General features: G+C 42.4%; 1 protein-coding gene across 1 annotated transcript in view; it reads right to left on the minus strand.

The window, feature by feature from the left end:
- MARCHF6 (membrane associated ring-CH-type finger 6) overlaps positions 1-22,542 on the minus strand; it is a 2,699,933-nt gene that overhangs the window by 1,632,404 nt on the left and 1,044,987 nt on the right. The window contains exon 11 of the mRNA XM_044064887.1: positions 19,960-19,992. Within this exon, the coding sequence (XP_043920822.1) occupies positions 19,960-19,992 (33 nt within the window). The remainder of the gene's footprint in view (positions 1-19,959; positions 19,993-22,542) is intronic.

The following is a 22,542-nucleotide window of genomic DNA, read 5'->3' on the forward strand; positions in this document are numbered from 1 at the left end:
AGTGCCTTTTTTAGGCAGGGTTCAAGTAACAAATTCACCACCATAACAAGAACAGGTAAGCAAAAACTGAGGGTACCGCTACTCAATGCTACAAGTCTAAATTTCAAAATGCACTCACTAGAGGCACTCCTTAAAATGGAGAACATCGATATCTGTGCAGTGACTGAGACCTGGTTCAAGGGTCCAGAGAGCACCCCTGCACTACCAGGCTATAACTCATACCACACTTTTCAGCCATCTAACCTGGACCAAAACACTAAAGGTGGGGGTGTGTCCATATTCATTAAGGATATCCACACCTCCAGGCTAGTTGCTCGGCATAATGCATCCGAGGTTATCCAAGTGCAACTAATTCTTGGCAAAACTGCAATCCAAATTTTAACTTGCTACAGGTCCCCCCACCATGCCCCAGGATTCCCACTCCTCTTTTCTTGATGTACTGGAAAATATTAGGGTTCAACCAAACACCCTAATAATGGGCGACTTCAACTACCCCACCATTAACTGGGAAAACTACTCATGTACTAACTCCTTAGCGCAACGCTTTCTGGAATTCATAAACTCCAATGCCCTAGATCAATTTATTCACACCCCCCACCAGGGGCAACAATATCCTTGACCTAGTCATTACCAACATGAGTGACCGGTGTTCCACACCTGAAGTCAACTCCTCGTTGGTCCGATCTGACCATAAGCTAATCACCCTTGATACCCACATCCCACCCCCACCCTCCATTAAGGAAACTACAGTAAGAAATTTCTTCAAAGCCAACTTCATACTTCTTAAGACAGAAGTAGTGAACTTCATGACATCCATGCAGATGGACAATACAGTTACAACTGCTGAATCCTACACAAATGCGCTCTAGAAGCACCTACATGAGTGCATGGATCGTGCTATCCCAAACAGGACCAAGATGCTATCCTCCAAAAAAAGGAAGCCAATCTGGTGGTCCCCTGCCATAAACAAACTGTACAACAGAAGGAAGAAACTGTTGCAAAAGAGAGTAAAATCCCATGAGTGGAGGAGCCTTCCTGGTCAGCCTCAGTAAAAAGCTGAGATCCCTTATAAGATCCTCCAAAGCTAGGTACGAAAATAAAATTGCCACCAATTCCAAGGACAACCACAAAGCATTCTATAGCTATGTCAAGAATCTCAATGGCAACACACAGATCTGCTATGATTTACAACACAAAGGCATGAAAATTACAGAACCAACTGATATTGCCAACATCCTGGCAGACAGATTCAGTGCTAACTTTACCCCCCCTAAAGGGCCCATATCTATACAGGAAGAATGCAGAGTCCCTGTAATCACAACTACACAGGTGAAAGCTGCACTCTCTAAAGCCAAAAACACAGCATCCATGGGAACGGACAACATACCAGGCTGCGTTTTACATGAACTTCAGAATGAACTGGCTCCCCACTTAAGCGCCATGTTCAATAATAGCCTCGCATCAGGTTTTGTGCCCACTGAATGGCGCACAGCAACAGTTATCCCACTCCACAAAGGTGGAGCCACCACTGATCCCGGGAACTATAGACCTATTAGCCTGACGAGCCTGGTCTGCAAAGCCATGGAATGTATCATCATGGAACTCATAAACAAAGACATTGGTAACCTCCAAACTCTGGATCCCACCCAGTTCGGGTTTGTGAACGGCAGATCATGCCTCCTGAACCTGATCGACTTCTTTGAGGCAGTCACCAAAGCCGTAGATGAGGGTAAAGTGGTTCACACAGCCTATCTTGACCTCGCCAAGGCTTTCGACACCATCCCCCATTCTGGAATTATAGCTAAACTCAATAAACTAGGCATAAATCCCTACGTCACAAGATGGGTTGCCAACTGGCTCACTGACAGAACCCACACTGTAAAAGTTGCAGACTCCAAATCTGATCTCAAACCAGTGACAAGTGGAGTACCACAGGGTTCCGTCCTGGGACCGCTCCTGTTTGGTATCTACTTCTCTGAAGTACAGGCCAACACAGAAGGCCTCTGGCTAACGAAGTTCGCAGATGACTGCAAACTAGGAGCCATAGTCAAATCCCCAAATGATGTGAACATCCTACAGAAGGGCCTCTCTGAGACAGATGCCTGGTGTCAGAGCCATGGCCTCAAGCTCAATGCCAAAAGGTGCAGTGTCATCCACTTTGGAAAAAACTCTGTACCCATGAACTACCACATAGGCAGCAATCTACTTAACACCGAATGCGTGATAAGAGACCTTGGGACCCAGGTGGACAGTAGTCTCTCCTTTGATAGTCACATCGCCACAGTAGTCAGGAAGTCCTTCTACGTGGCACACCTCATCATAAAAGGGTTCTCATCCAGGAAAAAAGAGGTCATCGTTACCCTCTACTCATCACTCATTAGACCCATTATAAAGTACAATGCCCCTTTTGGAATGTACCTCACAAGACATCTGCAGCAGCTGGAAAGGCCACAGAAGTACCTCACAAACAGGATTACTGGACTCAAATGCCCTAAACTGACTGCCTCAAAAAACTCCAGCTTTACTCCATAGCATATCGCCTACTCAGAGGTGATCTCTGCCTAACATATAAAGCTATGTCAAACCCAGAGCTACACGCTCTAGGGACCTAAACCTTGTCACCACAATAAGCAGGACATACTGGAATGATAGATTGCTATCCCAGAGACTTCCCATACTCTGGAAAGTACAGTTTTGTACCTACCATAAATGTAGATGTCTGATAGGTATGCATCTGCAGTCATCACATATGGGTTGTCCTGCCTCAGGCAGCCCTTCGGTCGGCCGGATTCCAAAGTCTGGGTCCGGCATCGGCTAATGTCGCCCTTTCCCCGATGTCAGAGTGCCTGGGGTATAAACGCGTCAGCCGACGACATCTTCCTCAGTGTTTCTTGCCCCAGAAGCCAGGTGCCCTCAAAGGAAGGCTAAATTTGGAGAAATGCAATAAATTCCAAACATGCACAGAAATATATATGTATAAATATATATATATATATATATATATATATATATATATATATATATATATATATATATATATAAAACAAATACACCATAATACATAACCCCAGCTAGCTATGAGAGGGAAAAGTACCCAATAAATACCAAAGAGGGGAAGGAGGGAGGGTAAACCTGACTGCAGATGCATACGTATCGGACATCTACATTTATGGTAGGTACAAAACTGTACTATGTCCTTCAAGGATGCATCTGCAGTCATCATATATGGGTAGAATACCATAGCCAATCTGGGGGTGGAGGATCTATGTAAAGGATGGTAGCGCTAAAATGCCCTGCAGGACTGCCGTAGCAAAGCCTGCTCTGGATCTGGAATATAAAGGTAAATTGTAATACTTGGAAAATGTATGCACGGAGCTCAGCTCCATGTAGCAGCTTCTAAAATGTCCTTGGTAGCCACCCCTCTTAAGAAGGCTGTGGAGGTGGCTGTGGCTCTGGTGGAATGAGGTCTAATGTTAGCTGGCACAGTTTTTCCATGAAAGGAATAACAAAAACGAATGCAATTCCCTATCCATTTTGAAATTGTCTGTTTGGAAATTGCTTTTCCTTGTGCACCAGCAGCATATGCTACCAACAGCTGGTCAGTTTTGCTGTAGCTTTTAGTTCTGTCCAAGTAGTAGCGCAACTGTCTGTGTATGTCCAGGGTGTGCAGAAGTTTCTCCCCTTTGTTTTGTAGATTTGGAAAGAAGGTAGGCAGGTGAATAGCTTGGTTTAATGAGACCCTGGATACCACCTTTGGCATAAATGAAGGATTGGTTCTCAATGAGACTCTGTCTCAATGAAAAATAAGAAATGGCTGTACTGCCATGAGGGCCTGTAACTCAGATACTCTTTCTTGCTGAGGTTATGGCCAGAAGGAAGGCGGTCTTCCAAGACAGGAACTGTAGTTCTGCAGATGCTGCTGGTTCAAAGGGAGGCAGAGTTAGTCTTTCCAATACGAAGTTAAGGTCCCAAGTAGGCACTGGAGGTTTCCTTGGAGGATTGATGTTCTTAATTCCTCTTAGAAATTGTCTTAGGAGAGGATGAGAAAAGACAGATGGATCAGTATTGTACTCTGCTGAAATTGCTGAAGCATGAATTTTAATGGAAGAGTAAGACAGGCCATTGTGGAGCATTTCTGCCAAGTATTCCAGGATATGTGCCATGTTCATCACTGTCGCACCTAGGCCCTTTGTGGTGCTCCAAGTATGAAATCTTTTCCATTTTGCTGAATATGCCTTATTTGTGGAAGGCCGGCGAGCTTCCATGATGATATCCTTCACTCTCTTGGATAGCTTATCCTGAGGAGGAGTCGAGGTATTTTCCAGACTGTTAGTTGGAAGGTTTTCAGGTTGGAATGCAGAGTTTTGTAATTGTGCTGTCTTGGCCAGTCCGGAGCTATCAGAATCACTTTTGGCTGCTCTGTCCTGATCTTCAGTAAGACCTTGGTCATTAATGGAAGAGGTGGAAATGCATACACTGTTAGAGTTCTCCAGCTGAAAGATAGGGCGTCCACTTTCCATGCTTGTGGGTGGTATGTCCTTGCGCAGAATTTCTTCAGCTGATGATTGTGGGGGGAGGCAAAAAGATCTATGTCTGGCCTTCCCCATGATTGTGTTATCTGTAGTAAGATGTCTGGGTGCAGCATCCATTTGTGTGCATCCATGATATTTCTGCTTAAGCTGTCCGCCAGTATATTGTCTTTTCCTGGCACAAACTGGGATTGCAGCTCTATATTGAGTTTCAAGGAAAGTTCCCATAGATTCATTGCCAGTCTGCAAAGAGGGTAGGAATGGGTGCCTCCTTGCTTGTTTATGTACCACATAACTGTGGTGTTGTCTGTCCTTATTAGCAGGTGGCCTTGATGCAGAAAGAGTTTGAAGGCCTCGATTGCATGCATCACTGCCAGCATTTCCTTTTGGTTTATGTGCATGTGTAGCTCCTTTTGTGACCATAGTCCTTGAATACATCTGCCCTCCATGTGTGCTCCCCAACCGTGGTATGAAGTGTCCGTTGTAATGGTTTGGCTGGCTTGCTGAAGGGCAGACCCCTGTTTGACTGGCTTGCTTGAGCCCACCACAGAAATTCCTTTTGGAGGCATGGAATGAGTGAGATCAAAGATTCTAAGCTGTGACTGTGCTGAGTCCATAAACTCCTAATTTACCATTGTAGTTTCCTCATATGCAGCCTTGCTTGTGGAATCAGATCTATGCAAGATGCCATGTAACCCAGGGCCTGCAGGATTTTCCTTGCAGTCAGCTGAGTTTGTCTTGTCAGATTCTTGAAGTAATCCGGTAGTTGTCTGTTTTTCTTCTGTGAGAAAAGCCATTTGGGTGGTTGTGTCTAGATCCGCACCTAGAAAAGTTATTCTTTGGGATGGAACAAGTCTTGATTTGTGAATGTTGACTGTATATCCCAAGGCCTGCAGTAGGTGGATGGCATAATTCAAGTCCTTTACCAAAGTTTGTTGGCTGTTCGCTTGTATAAGGCAGTCCAGATATGGGTATATCTGAATCCCCTGAAGTCTGCAGTGTGCAATTACTGATGCCAGGCACTTTGTGAATACTCTGGGCGCAGTAGATAAGCCAAAGGGCAATGCTGAGAATTGATAATGCTCTGAACCTGCAAGAAATCTGAGGTGTCTTCTGCAACTTTGTCTGATAGGGACATGCAGGTATGCCTCCTTGAGGTCTAGAGTCACCAGCCAAGACCCCTTGCCCAGCATGGGAAGGAGTTGCTGTAGAGTCAGCATTTTGAATTTTGGCACAATGAGATAAGTATTCAGTGCGGACAAGTCGAGAATAGGCCTCCATTGATTTTCTTTTCTTGGAACAAGGAATAGTCTGGAATAAAACCTTGGCCTTGTTCTGAAAGAGGAACCTTTTCTATAGCTTTCATTTGCATTAAGTTGGAGATTTGTTTCAAAGCCTCTGCCCTTTGATTTGGTGGCAGGTCTGGCATGCCTTTTCTTTTTGGCAATGTGTGAAAGTGGAACCTGTATCCTCTTGTCTATTATTTGCAGTGTCCATTGGTCTCTTGTAATACTGTGCCAATTTTCTGAGAATAAAGAAAGCTTTCCGCCCAAAGGTGCTTCTAATTGAGCCCTGGTTGGCGGAGTCAAAGCAAAGTCATTGAGTCTGTCCTTGTGCAGCAGTTGTAGGTCCTGCACTACCTCTCTGGTTGGGAGGCTGCCATTGACGTCCTCTGTAGGAGCCTCTAGCTTGCCCTCTACCTCTGGCACGCCTGTTCTTGCCTCTCTGAAATCTTTCTGTGTCCAGAAAGGACCAATTCTTGGTAGGCCAATTTCTGCTGAATCTTGGTGGGTGGACTTGTAGAAAATCTTTGACTGTTTGTACAGATTTTGCCCTTTCCTCAAATTTCTTTAAGACCTCCTGAGCAGTGGAGCCAAATAACTTTTGCTTTTCCAGTGGAGCATCCAGAAGCTTAGCTTTAACATGGTCTGGCAGAGATTGTTCCTTCAGCCAAGCATGCCTACGTATGACTGCACCTGTCATAGCTGACCTACATGAAGCTTCCAATGCATCATAACCACACTGTAAGAAATGGTTGCTAACCTGCTGGGAGTTATGTACCAGATCCTGAAGTGATTTGCGATCTAGGGGTTCAGGTGAAGACAGTTTCTTATGCAATTCATCTAACAAATACTCTTGGTACTGTATCATATTAAATTGACAATTTAATGCCCTCATAGAAAGAGTAGCAGAAGTATACACTTTTTTACCCCATCTCTCTAAAGCCCTGGACTCTCTTTCAGAGGGGAGTGGATTTTTAGTAGTGGCAGCTGCAACCCCTTTAGGGCCCTGGGAAATAGTTTCTGGATCAGCAGAGTGGGCCTTGTAAAGAAAAAGATGCGAGTCCGGGACCCTGTAGTACCTATCGGGTTTGACAGGGGCCGGAGGAAGAGTGTCAGGGGTTATGCTAGACTCAGAGTACACATCATCAATGACATTCAAAACAGGAGGAATAGCCAAAGGTCTATGCTGAGGTAAATGCAGAAAAGTTCTTAATCTTTTCCTGGAATCAGAGAATTCCTGGCCCTGCCATTTGAAATGCTCTCTCATCATGTGAAGGGTCTCCCCGAAGGATAGTTCTTCAGGAGGGGAGGCTGAGAGGATTGATTCCTCTGTATCAGAATCCTCGTAGGCCGAAAAAGCCACCTCCTGGTAGTCCGAGAGAGCAGAGCCATCAGAGGCCTCCTCTGAGGAGTGGGGATCAGAGGGCTCAACCCTGGGCCTTTTGTCTAGAGGAGGTTGAGAGCCCCTGTCCGGATGGGGTTGAGAGCCCCTAATTAAGGAAATAAGATCCTCTGCTAAAGTTAGAATCTGTGAACTTGTAGAGGGTCCCTAAGGAATAACCCTGGGAGGCATAGCTTTTGTATGTTTAGCAGCTTTAGCCCTGGTGAATGCCTTTATGGACATGGATGCAGGAGGCCAAGCTGCACCACGTGCTGGTGTAGTTTTGTCTAGAGGAATGGTGTCGGAAGTTTCCAAGACACCAGTTTCTGAAGGAAAGTCAATAACTGACTCAGCAGGGGCCTCCGGGGCCGAGGTTGTCGGTTGAGCGGTTTCAGGGGTCGGAAGTACCAAGGACTCGGTTTCAGCCGAGACCGAGACACTCGCGGTAGGCCTGGCCGTGGTTTCAGCCGAAACCGCGGCCCGCGTATGTCAGTCCTTGTCCTTCCGTTTCTTTGTTAAATGTGAAGTCGGAGTCTCCGACGGCATATTGTATGAAAAACTAGCCCCCAAAAATTCCTCTGCAAACTCCGCCCGACGTCTAAGAGTGCATCGGTTGAAGGAAGCACAGGCTGAACAGGCCGAGACGTTGTGGTCTGGGCCTAGGCAGGGGAGGCAGTAAGAGTGGAAATCCTTATGAGGTATTTGTTTCCCACAAGTTAAGCAATTATTAACTTTATCTGACATCGGCTGAGGCAAGAAAGAGTCCCCAACGGGGTACTTAGCTTTTGAAGTCTTCGGTAGCTGAATTACAGGAGCTGGCCGACCGGCACTTGCAAACTGCTTCTGCTTCGGGCAGTGGATGGGAAATAGGAAATACACCCCGGGGATCACTTCTGTGTCTCTGCTCGTCAGTGGCACAGCTAGGGTTGCATAGGCCCTTGGGCCGATAGCTTAGTACCTACCTATGAACCTATATATATATTTTTAAATAAACAGAAACCTATATAAATGCACTTTTAGCAACATAAACTTTACCTTCATCTAAAAGCAAATACACCACAAAAGCTTTAGTGTATACTGAAGGAAAGAAAAGGTATAGAAAGGAGGATGGGGGGTGGGTAACCCAGACTGCAACAGTGAATACACTCGAACATCTACATTTGTGGTAAATGTACACAACTGTACTATGTTCTTTGTGTTTCACTGTTGCAGTCATTACATTTGGGTAGAATCCCAAAGCTATGGATGGGGAGGATGGAACTAAACAGCATTAGGAGCGGCTATAAGGCCCTGCAGAACTGCAGTGGCAAAGCCTGCCCTGGATTTGGAGGAGAGGGGCAGATGATAATGTTTTGTGAAGGTATCAACAGAGCTCCAAGTAGCAGCTTACAGAATGTCTTTGGTTGGAACCCCTCTGAGAAAATCTGCAGAAGTAGAGGCAGCCCTGGTGGAATGTGATCTGATCCCCTTGGGCACAGGTTTACCATGGTGCAAGTAGCACTTAGTAATAGTCTGCTTTGATATAGCCTTCCCCTCTGACCCTGCAGCAAATGCTACCAGTAGTTGCTCAGACTTACAGATTTGGTCCTGTTTAAGTAGAATCTTAGTTGTCTGTGTACGTCCAATGAACGCAGAATCCTCTCTCCTTTGTTTTGCAGATTTGGGTAAAATGCTGGCAGGTGAATGGTCTGGTTAAGAGCCACACTGGATACCACCTTAGGCATAAAAGAAGGACTGGTCCTGAGGGACACCTTGTCTGGGTAAAATGTAATAAAAGGCTCCACAGCCTTAAGAGCCTGTAGTTCTGATACCTTTCTTGCTGAAGTGACTGCCAAGAGAAAGGCTGTTTTCCAACATAGAAATTTTATATACGCAGCAGCTGCTGGTTCAAAAGGTGGTAGGGTGAGCTCTTCCAGCACAAATCTGAAGTCCCATGCAGGAGTTGGTGATCTTCTGGGAGGCCTTAAATTTTTGGCCCCTCTAAGATATTGTTTAAACAGAGGATGAGAAAAGAGGGGAGGGCTCTCTGTTGTAATGAGCCGAGACGGCAGAGGCATGGATTTTTATTGAAGAAAAAGATAGGCACTTGTCAAGCATCTCAGTCAAATATTGAGAAATCTGAGGAATATTAGGCTTTGCTGTGTCTGCTCCTTGTGCTTGGTTCCAAGCACAGAATCTCTTCCATTTATCAGTATAAGACTTTCTAGTACTAGGCCTTCTGGCTTCCAAAACGACATCCTTCACAGATTTACTGAGAGGTGTTTGAATAATTAAATGATCTGCCATGCTGCAAGATACAGAGTTTGCAGCTGAGTGCGCAGAATTTGATTGTTCTGCTGAGACAGTAGATGAGGTATTTGAGGCAAGTACCATGGAGGAAGTTGAGAATTATTCCTTAGAAGTGGGTACCAGTGCTGGCGAGGCCAGTCTGGAGCAACTAGGATCATTTTTGATTTTTCCTGTCAGACTTTTAGTAAGACCTTGGAGAGTAGAGGCAGAGAAGGAAAGGCATAAACTGATAGTTTTTTCCAACTGTAGGATAGGGCATCCACTTTCCATGCTTTTTTGTGAGGAGTTCTTGTGCAGAATTTGTCCAACTGATAATTTTGGGGAGAGGCAAATAGATCTATGTCTGGGCTCCCCCATTTCTGTGTTCACATGCTGAAGATTTGTGAATCCAGTTTCCATTCGTGCGGGTACATAAGATTTCTGTTTAGGTCGTCTGCCAGGGTATTTTTTTTTCCTGGCAGGAATTGAGCTTGAAGGTGTATCTGGCAAGTCAAAGCTGTGTTCCACAAGGCCATGGCTAGTCTGCAAAGGGGGTAGGAATGTGTACCCCCCTGCTTGTTTATGTACCACACAACCGTGGTGTTGTCAAGTCTATCAGTAGTTGTCCTGAATGAAGCAAGTCCTTGAAGGCTGTCATAGCATTCTGAACAGCTAACATCTCTTTCTGGTTGATATGCAGATGCATTTGATTTGGGCTCCATTTGGCCTGAATGCATCTCCCCCCCACCAGGTGGGCCCCCCCAAGCATAGTCCGATGCGTCCGTAGTTAGGGTTTGGGTGGCAGGGGGTAGAGTGAATGACAGTCCCTTTGTTCTGGTGACATGTCTCTGCCCAACAAAGAAACTCCTGTTGCAGGCAGGGAATGAGAGGAATCACTGTTTCCAGACTGTGACAATGTTGATGCCATAAACTTTTTAGGTACCATTGAAGTTTCTTCATATGCAGTCTTGCATATGGAATTAGTTGAATGCAGGATGCCATGAGCCCCAAAACCTGCAGAATTTGTCTTGCAGATAACTGGGTTTTTGTTGTCATTTGTTTGAAGTATGTTGTCAGTTGCCTTTGTTTGTCTGGTGTAAGGTAAGCCATCTGGGCAGTTGTATTCAAGCTTGCACACAGGAATGTAATTATTTGAGAGGGTACCAGTTGTGATTTTTCATTTATGGCGTACCCTAAGCATGTTAGAAGCCTTTTTACAAATGCCAGATGTTGAAGAAGTGTGTCCTTGTCCTTTGTTTGAATGAGATAGTCACCCAGATAAGGATAAATTTGAATGTTTCTTTGTCTGCAGAATGCAATTACTGGTGCCAGGCACTTTGTAAAGACCCTGGGCACAGTAGGAAAGCCAAAGGGCAGTGCAGAGAATTGGTAATGCAAAAAACCTGCCTTGAAGCGGCGGTATCTTCTGCATGATTCCCTTATTGGGATATGCAGGTATGCCTCTTTTAAAGACTAGAGTTACTAACCAAGCATTCCTGCCTAGCATTGGCAGTAGCTGTTGTAAAGTCAGCATTTTGAATTTTGGAATGTCCAGGAACGTGTTGAAAATCGCTAAGTCCAGTATTGGACGCCATGAATTATCCTTTCTGGGTACCAGGAAAAGTCTTGAATAAAAACCTTGTCCTTTTTCCTTTTCTGGTACCGGCTGAATAGCCCCCATATCCATGAGGGACATAAATTGTTTCTGGGCCTCTGCCCACTGCTTTTGTGGCAGATCTGGCCATCCGTTTGGAATTGACAAAGTATGGAAATGAAATCTGTACCCCTGGGATACTATGTTTAATACCCACTTGTCCTGGGTAATTAACTGCCAATTTTGAGCATGAAGTTCTAGTTTTCCCCCCAAGGGGGCTGCCAAAAGATAAGTGCTTGGTGATGGTAGAGGAAAGTCACTGAGACTGCTTACTGTAGGGTTGTGCTTTGTTTCTTCCAGATTTGGAGGTGGAGGCACCCCATTGCTTTGACCTGTAAGAACCCTGTGATTGGTATCTGGAGCCTTTTGAGCGCCTGGATTTGCCTTGAGTGGCTCTGTTGGACACAGGATAGGACCAATTTTTAGTAGGCCAGTGTCTACTGAAACTGGGTGGCTGCACTTGCAAGAAATTGTTTACAGTTTGCATAGATTTAGCTTTGTCTTCCATTTTCTTTAAAACCTCTTCTGCCTTATTACCAGAATATCATGCTGCAAGGGGGCATCCAACAATTTAGCTTTAACATGATCAGGCAGATTTTGCTCCTTGAGCCAGGCATGCCTTCTAATCACAGATCCAGTAACGGCAGCCCTGCAAGAGGCCTCCAAAGAATCAAAACCACATTGCAAAGTATGCTTTCCAACCTGTTCTGCTGAATACAATAATTCCTGTAAATCTTTATTTTCCACACAATCAGAAATCAACATAATTTTCTGCTTCAGTAAGCCCATAATGTGCTGTTGATATTTAAGCATATGAAACTGGCAGTTTAAGGCCCTGATTGCCAAGGTTGCAGAAGCATAAACCTTCTTTCCCCAGTGCTCTGGAATCTCTATCTGAGGGGGTAGGACATTTGGCTGTAGAAGCCTTAACACCCTTGGGACCCTGAGAAATAAGTCTCAGGATCAGCAGCACGATTTTTGAATAGAAATTTGTGGGAGTCAGGAACCCTGTAATATCTGTCTGGCTTACTAGGAGCCGGAGGCAGGGAATCAGGAGCCATGCACTGGTTTGGTAAACCAGGGGTCATGAGTTCATATCTCACGGGTTGGGAGGGTGGTCTAATGGTTAAGGTGTTTGCCTTACAAACACAAGGTGCAGGGTTTGAATCTCACAAGGGATAACTGACTAGGCTTAAAATGGCTTGCAAGGGCAGTTAGCCTAGTACTAACCTATGAACCTATGCTGAATTCCGAATACACATCATCAACAATGTCTAATATAGGAGGTATTGCCAAAGGCCTATGCTGAGGAAGAAGAAAATCCATAAGCCTCCTTTTTTGATTCAGAGAAGTCCTGATTCTCCCAGTGAAAATGTTCCCTTAAAATATGCAAAGTCTCTCCAAAAGAGTAATCCTCAGGAGGCGATGCAGATGGGATGGATTCCTCTGCATCAGAATCCTCATTGGGTGGAACAGAAAATTCCTGATAGGAGGAATCAAAAGAGATGGAAACCTGATCTGAATATTCATAAACAGTGCCTTGCCTAGGCCTCTTAGCACGGGGGGGGGGGGGGGGGGTTGGGAAGCCCTGATCAAGTTAATTAAATCCTCAGCCATTTTGATCATCAGTTTTTTAGGCATAGGGGCCTGAGCATGTGGCTCATGCGTCAGTTTTTTTAAACATAGATGTTTTTGACCTTGTTTTTGAGGAGGGCGTCTGTTTAATATAAAAATGTTGAGGCCTGAAAACACCCTCAGAAGCCGGTGCCTGCTGAGTGGCTCCAGACCCATCCAAGGGAGAGACATCCGTGGGTTCAATACTCAGAATCGAGTGACATACCAGACTCCGAATGTGTCTCGGTAGAGGTCTGCAACTCAAAAGTAGCAGGTATCAGGGGCTGCGAAAGCACCTCACTGAGTACCGGCGACTGGCTTAGGAGAAGCTTTGTCATCAGTTTTGGACCTTGGCGGTATGTCTCTGTCTTTTTCTTTGCGTTTTTTGTGAACTCCGGTAGTCGGATTGCTAACCAATGACATTTCAGGATAATTAAATCTTGATACAAAATATTTAGAAGCAAAAATATACAGACGCTTAATAGTGCATTGGTTAAATGTACCACAAAACCGACAGCAAGGCACGTTATGATCTGGGCCTAGGCAAGGAATACAGTACAAATGAAAATCCTTATGAGGTATTTGCTTCCCACAAATAATACAATTATTAACTTCTACTGACATCGGTAAGGAACAAGAAAAAGTTTGCCCAACGGGGGGTACTTGGCTTTAGTTTGAAGACTTCGGTTCTGAAACTCGAATGCGAAAATTTATGGAGTCGGCCGACCGGCACTTGCAAACTGCTTCTGCTTCAGGCACCGGGCGGCAAGATAGACTGAATAAAATGGCATTGGCTGCATGTTTTATACCCCTGACGACCTGAAGTCATGGAAGAGGAGACAGCAACTGACACAGGACCCAAGACTTGTTATTTAGGCCAACTGAGGGCACCCTGCCAGCAGATTACCCAAATGTAATGACTGAAACAGTGAAACACAAAGAACATCCAAGCTGACGACTCTGAAAGGGTAAGATGGATCTGTGACTGCTTCCGTCATTCCCCGGACTCACTTTGGCTCCATCTAGATGGAAGGTTATTAGCATCACGAGCTCTCTTACCATACATGGTAGGGGCTTATTTGCCTTCCCATCTGGGAAAAAAAAAAGCTTTAATAAGACAGACTTTCACTGACTGGTATGCTCCTTACGCTTCAGAAGTTGTACAGCATCTTGTACAAATTTGTAATATATATATTCAATTTAGTACTTCTAAATCTGTAACTGATCCCAACACAGCATATTAAAAAGCCGTAAGGACCTTTTTGTTGTATACAGTGTGATTTCATAGAATTATCAATGTGTACAAAGTTTAAATATGTACTAGTTTTGACTGTTTTCTCAGGATGGGTAGAAGCGTACCCATGTGTTAAAAATTATGTGGCCTCAGAGGCAAAGAAGATTTTTTATGAGTTTACACCCAGTTTTGGGGTACCATGTTTTACAAAATCAGACAGAGGTACTCATTTTACGAATCAGATTATTCAACAGATTTGCAAAGTTTTAAACACTCATATGCAGAATCATAACCCCCACAGACGTCAAGCTTCAAGCATGGTAGAAAGAAACTTCTTTCTGCTTTTCTGGTTAGGGGTCGCCACAGCAGAACAATGGTCCACAGAATGATCAGCAGTGGAGTTCTACAACGTCAAGCTGCTAGCCCAGTACCCAACTTTCCTCAGAAGGCAAATACATGCACACATTCACATCTAGGGCCAATTTAAAGTGTCCAATCCACCTGCAGCAGGTCTTTGGGTTGGGGGAGAAAACCAGAGCACCCACAGGAAACTCACGTGAGCACAGGGAGGACAAGCGGACTCCACAAAGGCACCCTAGATGAGAATTAAACTGTATAACTTCTTGTTGTTAAGAGGCAGTGCTAACCACTGCACCACTCTCAGTAGGAAGAATGAACCAAATTTTTAAGTCAACAAAATTTACTGCAGAAGCGGGCCTAAAATTGCCAGAAGCCTTGACCTTCGTTTTATTTGCTATCTGCAGTGCAATCAGTGCACCTAGAAAGATCTACCCTCATGAAACCCTTAGGGAACGCCCTACGAAGATGCCAGCCACACCCCTACCTGCAAATCTCGACCGCTGGTAGAAGTTAAGACAATGCTTACTTATTGTTAACAAGTTATTTCTGTTCTGCAGCATCTTCATTTACAGGTAATCTCCACCTAGCTCCAGCCTGATCCTGATGCAAAACATGATGTTAATCCAGAAGACTGGGTCCTTGTTCGTTCCTTTACCAGATAACCTTGACAGAAAGGTCCATTCCTGCTGTTCCTTATCACAGCTACAGCTGTTAGACTCAAAACGGTTTCCAACATGGATCCATATCTTCCTGGTCTGAAAAGCAGTACCAAATGAGGGAAGCCAACCAATTCCCTCCAACCTACCCTCTTGCAGCCATCTCTGCTGATGAATCAGTTTCCTCTCGTACCAGAAAAAAAAGATACTGGGAATAGAACAGATAACGACTGATACTGTGAGGACATCAGAAGGGGTGATTATCCCAGAATCAGTTACCAAACACTGTTCATAGGAGCTAAACTGCAACAGCAACCCTTATGGTGTGTTTGGAGTGTAACAATGAGCTATTCATTGCTAAACGGATTTATGCTTGGACATTTTTGAAAATCCACTCCGACCCTGACCAGCTCACCATTCATGCCTGCTGCCGTGATGACTACAATTGTTATTGTTGTTCTACTACTACATTTACTGATACCTGCTGGAACTGCAAACACTGCTAAACTTCTTAACAGAAAAACAAAATGACTGATAATATATGGACAGAAATCACCAGACTGGCATCCAAGTCTGAATACATTTCATGCCACTCTGAATACATATGCTAAGACTAAATGTTAGTAACTGTTGGACATGTGCCCACATACCAACTACCTATGATGGAGGTATCCCAATGTTTCCAGCACCTGTAAATGAAGCGGATATGGGAATAGCTTTTTCAGCAGTGGTACTAGGTAAAAATGCTTTGTGGCATAATGTTGCATCATTTAATAAAATTGCTGCACTGAGACTTTCAGTGACTTTCAGGGGTCATACCTGTTGTGAAGAATGGGACTATGGAAGTTGGACAGAGCAATGTAATATTACTCAAAGAATGTACAGTGGAAGTGCAGTAAAAGGTATGGTTATGCTGAAAGACTTATTCTGTGGCAGTTCAGCATATGGCCAGCAAACTAGTCAGGGTGTTACTATATTGGGAGAGTTTGTCCGGCAATTCAACAAGCAGACCAGTGGTAAAATTCATAATGTAAGAGATTCTCTGCAAAAAAAAAAAAACCTGGTTGGAAAGGTTGATGCTTTGTGGATTAATCATGATTTAGGCAAGCAGCTTTTAAAGGAATTTTGCATATGGACCTTGGTGGTGATGTTATTTCTGGGGTTGGTACAGTAATTACTTATCAGACTGTAAAATCAATTTGGGAGCTGAGAAAGCTCTCTAATCTAATAGAAGCATTAAGCAATGCAATGTCTGAGACAGTCAATTTGTTCACTTTAGAACTGATTGCCATGCTTGCAATGGCACTTGATTTCGTACTTGCGTCAAAGGGAGATGCATGTGTGCGCGTGCACAAGGAATGCTGTTAGTTTACTCCTGACAACGAGCACGTAATATTTGGTCATTTGGAAGTCTAAAAAGTAGCTGAACTGTCAGATACCAAAGAAGCGGACAGTTCATGATGGGCTTGGCTAACCAATTTGTTTTCAGGATGTGGAGGAAGTACGTTGAAATGCATTATCCTCACTGCTACTGCTATAATTGTGTTTTTCCTTTTACTCTTATGCAAAGCTTTAATAACCAAACTCATTGCATCCCGATATAACCCACTGTTACAAAACTTGCATGTGAGGGATTCTGAAAAATTGACATTTATGTACTGTCTCAATAAAAATGAGATAGCAACTGTAAATGTAGAGTTAGTTTTTGAAGGTTTGGGAAAATGTATGACAAAATATTTACAGTGTAAAAGATGTCTTATGACAAATGTGATGCTTTTTCAGCATCAAATGAGGGATTTTAAAGGATTAAAACGAAACTGCACATATTCTAAAAGGTTAGTGTATGTGTGGCTTAAAAGGTTAGTGTATGTACTGCAACAGCATAAGAACAAACATGGAAAAGTACAGAATGTTAAGTTTCATTTCCTGAGACTGAGGAAGCATTCTTTCTAAATCACATAGTAAAAAGAAACAATCCATATTATGCTACAAATGTAAATAAAAAGTTGCTAATCTATTTGTACTAAAGTTGACATTTTTTTTTAGATATTAAGTAATGGTCTGACAAATAAACTGTATTATGAACTGTATTAATTAGCAGTTTCCTACTGGATGCTAGCAGTGGTATGACTGATAAATTTTACTACTTTGTTAAAGTTTTCCTATAAAAAACTATGAATTTATTTGTTCAGGGAGATAGGACTTCCTGAGTACTGTTTCCCTGAATGTGTGCTATTTCTTTTAATAAACTCTCATAACCTGCCAATGACTGAAATTTATTTTATTATGGTTAAACCTTAACACGTTTTTAACATGAAACTGTCCAGATAAATGCAATATCTGGACTGGAAAACCCACAATAATTCCTTACTGAAAGGATACAAGGCCAGAACACTGTCTTTCAAAGATCACCTCAAAGCCCCGTCATTATACATGATATCCTAAAGACTTGCGAAGAGGTGACCTGTGCCCAGCATACTCTGACCCAAAAGTGATGAATCTACTGCACGTCAGCAAGTCAAATGGCATCAAAAATGGTTGGCCAAGGGATCTGAACCTCTTCTACAACATCAACAGAATGGTTTGGAGGGAGAGGTATATCTCAGAGGATACCAATGCTCTAGAACAGATTCTGCCCATCCACGTAAAACAAAGTTCAGCCTGTCCACATTTAAGCACAACACTGATCTGTGGATAGGTAACTGAAAATTTACCTCAGGACTATACCCTGTACTACCAATGCAAAGATGCAGCTCCTAAATGCTTTACACCACAGATCGGTCCCCTCAAATTATCTATGGTATGATCCCAGTTATTCTTACTAGGGGTAATACACAATTACTAACCATGGGATGGGTAGGGCAATCTACTACCAAACGGGATGCATTAATTCAAGCAAAAAGGGGAAATTGGTTAGGCTTAAAATGGCCCTCAAGGCCAGCTAGCCAACTAATTACCTATAAACCTATGAATAACTGTTGCAGCACACACTCTTCCCTCACACAGTCTCCTAATGTATAATCTTGGACATCCAAGAGCTGGTATGGGTACCAGTTCATCTCCACACACACACACACACACACACACACACACACACACACACACACACACACACACACACACACACACACACACACAAACTATTAACTCTAGGGAAATGGAAACTCTTGGGTATACCCTGCCTGCTGAGGGCAGCAGGGAATGTTGGGACCATTCTATTTCCAAACAGGTTGGATTGCCCTATGTGACACCCATATCCACCTAGGAAATGTCAAAGTGGACAGCCAATCCTAGGGCTCCATAGCCAAAATAGAATTTTGCAAGGCATGGAATGGATCCTCTTTATCCAAGGACCACAACATCACCACTGTATGGGGTATTAAGTCTAGATGATGAGGATTGCAAAGCTGTGGAAACTGGGCAAGACACTGGACCTTAACTGTAGAGGAGCTCCCAAAGACTGACATCACAATGATCCTATCTGAGCATCTACTGTTTTAGTTAAGCTCCTTACAATAGTGTACTTTCTCTAGAACTCCCTATGCTTGTAAAATGACCAACAGAGTTGCATTTAACAGAGAAATAGAAGGCTAACTGACCGTAACAATGAAAGTAGCCCTAAAGGTTAAGTAAAAGTGAATTCTGAAATCTCTGAAATGTTCTCAAATCTAAAATAGATATCGCTCGACAGTTAAGATGCATGAACATAAAAACTTTGAAGTGTGAACCATAAAGAATGTAAACTAAAAGTAAATATAAGGCTATATAACATGCACTACAGAATAAGGTCATACTCTAAGGCACAAAAGCCTCATTCCAACCACAGCCAGTTAAGGCAAAGTTGTGCAAGCATCTCCTCCAGCAATGAAGAGCAACAGCTATCCATGATGCAACCTCTAACCTAGACCCACCCCATCGCTGGGCAGTGATGCTTCAGTTACACCTCCTAAAGTACCGCTGAGGAAGGTTTCTAAGAGACTGACACTCACTCTAGACATATCAGAGTCCATCCATCCACAACCCCTTTTTCCCATTTTTTTGTACTTGGGTCAGTGTGTCACTTCAGCAATGATTGTAGAGTCAATGTTCACTACGCTGGGTGGCTAGGCCTGCCACAGTTGTTCTTCCACACAACACGAACACTTGTACCTACAAGCCAGTTTAGAGTCCAATCCAACTACTGTATGGCTTTGGAATGTGGGAGGAAACTGGACCACCCATAGAAAACTTACGTGAAACAAGGTGGATATGAAGACTAAAGAAAGAAAATTATGTTAAAGAGTAGAAGGTGGCTACCTATCCAGTTAAAGAGCATTCGTTTCTATAATATTGACAATCTACAACAAGCAGAACATTCTCAGATATCACATTTGTGTTTTCCATGCAAAGTCTAAAAGAACATTCTCAGACCAGTTTTACAAAAACTGTGTGTGTGTGTGTACGTATGTACACACATACATGATGTATATATGCGCATACACATATGGTTACAAAGATTCTGCACATCTGCAACTTTTTTTAAAGCAGAAGGATTTTTTTTATTCTGCGTTTAACCTTGATTGTCCAAACTGGATACAAAATCTCCTTTTACTGAAGACCGAAGGAGAAAAGCACCACATGATACTACACATGGCAAATAGCAATAGTGATATATAGTAAGAGTGAGTATACGGGCCACATACACAAAACATGCACATCTTTACACAAAATTCACATCTTTATACATGAGCAAAAACATATACATTTTTACTATAGCTTTTCATGTTGCCAAAATCATTTGTTTTGAGAGTATGCACAGATTTACCCTGGGGATGAACACTGGCAGATCCAATTTTATCTTGGGTCCTATTTAAAAATGAGCTGAACACTGCTTTTTCATTAAAGCAATACCGAGAGAGGCATCTTTCCTACACTGACACTTGCATTGTAAAACAAGTTAACCCTGAGCTCTCCTCAACTCAAGTTGCTTCACAAACTTACCAGAAATACCAACGAACCATCCAGTCCAAGCATCTGGAATATAAAACAGAGCATTATTAAACTATTGCTGCAAAGTAGTCATTTTCATATTCTTAGAAAGGACAGACTTCTAATTACTACTTTTTAAGGTCAGTTATTTGATTTTCCAATTGCAGTCTTTTCATACTCTAATCTGAAAGTTACATCAATTAAAAAAAATGCAAGTCAATGTACCTTTAAACAGGAAAATACCAAGAAAAATAAGTACTCATGTTATCAGGTTATCTTTTCAGAAGCCTTCTGAAGTTGACAGACTTGTTTTTTTTCCAAGTGCTCTCTGAATGGCTAGCTGTTTCCTTGATGCCAAGCACTCATGCTCAATGACCATGTAACCTTCCCACCCCATGTCTGGACAACTCAAGGTTGCCATAAGGAAAGCTCCTAACCCCAGCACCCACAGTTCCCAACACTAATAACAGAGAGGAGTGAATGGGATTTGTAAGCAAAACAATATGGGTACATTACAATCCATTAACAGTCACAGATGGAACTACAACTAAAAGTAGCTGAAAACATCAGCCCAGGGTCACAGAGAATATTAATGGAGTAAAGGATACCTAATGCAAAACTACCAACAGATATCAACTGATATATGTACAACATTTTACTTTGAAAGGCCATCTGCAAAGCTCAAGACAGAAGGATGTAATCTCAGACCATATCCACAGTTCCCTAAAACTAAGGGAGGCAGGAAATGGGCAGTTTAAAATAAAATCAGAATACCAAATACTGTACCAAAAAGATGCCAAACAAAGCTACTGACAAGACCAGCCCAAATTACTGTGCTTAAGACATGCAGTAATGGCCAAGTTGCCACAATGCACTGTCCTCTACTGACATGTAGCTACCCATAAATGGAATAAACACGCACAACATGGTAAAATATCTGGTAACCCCCACCCCCAAAAAAAGCACTCTCAGAGGTGATGTAGCAGATTATAACATACTGTGTTCTATGATTAAAGACAGGCACCTTGCCTGCATTTCAATAATTTACCCAAAAGAAGACAAATACAAGTGGTGACAGCAATCCAAGGTACATAAATATTCTCTCAGGGATACCAAATCTAGAAACAAAACACTGAGATGGATGGACTGATGTACTGTCCAACAGATCGTTTAAAAAGTGACTAGTATCAGTGCCCCCATTACTATAAAATGCAAATCAAAGTAAACCAACTGTACTAGAAGTAGTGAATACATTAACAGAGATAAAACAAATGGATCTGGGATCTTTAGGAAAAGGGTAAGGGGCAAACTAGAGAGGAAAAAAATGAGAATTACAGGAACAATACATACAGGGAAGGAATGAGGTTTAGAAGAAGGCAGGATATGAATGAGCTGACAATGACTGGTAGATAAGCAATGTATAATGTTTGCAACTAAAATTATGTCAACATGGTTTGTGATGGATAATGCTTGCAAACAAGATTATGTCAATATGAGTAGATACAAGAACACGTTCAGTCTCACCACAGAAAACGGCAAACTGGTAGCAAAAATTATAAAACTTTAATGGAGACAAGCGCTTTCGCGTATTATGCATACGCTTCTTCAGATCATAAAACACAAAAGAACTAGAGGATTTTATACATTGTTACTGTGACTCAGTCATGTCAAATTGAATCAGGTAAAATCAATTAATCAATCTACCTAAATACAGCAATTAGCTAACTAGCTATTCAACAGAGAAAGGAAAAAACTTGCTCAAGTTTAAACATTTACAACTTGTAAACATAAAACAACATTCTAGCATACAGTTGCATTGAAAAACTAATACCTTGAGAATTTAAACCATCATGCAGTGTGTATAAATGTTAAGACATACACTCAGTTGACTCATATACACTGAGTTTAGATAAACCATTTTTTAAAACCAAAATATGATCTATAATAAACAATTTCATATTCATAAACTATTAAAAACATTACATGTATTTTAAATATAAATGCATAAATATAAATATATTAAATAACCCTAAATTGATTAATAACTATTTGCTTAACATCTCATACAATAAATCATATACTAAAACTACATGAAGCATTCTGGTGTGTGTATGAGTAACAATGCTCAAAACTTCAAAAAACTACTTATATCAAATAATTTCTACTTAACCACTATAAAATATATAAAATATATACATTATCTGCGTGAGGCTAAAAAAGACCTGATAGAAACATATACATTAAGTCCTGGTGAGTGATGTGCTTTTAATTTAAAAATCCACTCTAACTCTTTGCTTTCTAAGTAATTCATATAGTCTCCACCTCTGTTGCCTGGATGTACAACCTGTAAAACCCTAAAAGAAAAGGAATGACCAATATTCACGGAGACATGTTTGGCTAGTGCATTGAGTTCATTCTTGCACCTGATATCATAGAGGTGGTTATATATTCTCTGCTTAAGTTTGCGTTTTGTAAGTCCTATATAAAATGCAGGACATTCATTGCAGGATGCTAAATATATCAAACCAGTTGTCTCACAGGTTGCATAACAGCTTGGTTTCACACGACTACCTAATGTAGGATGTAGTCGTGTGA

The sequence above is a fragment of the Protopterus annectens genome, chromosome 3.part0 (assembly GCF_019279795.1).
Source record: "Protopterus annectens isolate FY-2018-M chromosome 3.part0, PAN1.0, whole genome shotgun sequence".
NCBI lineage: Eukaryota > Metazoa > Chordata > Ceratodontiformes > Protopteridae > Protopterus > Protopterus annectens.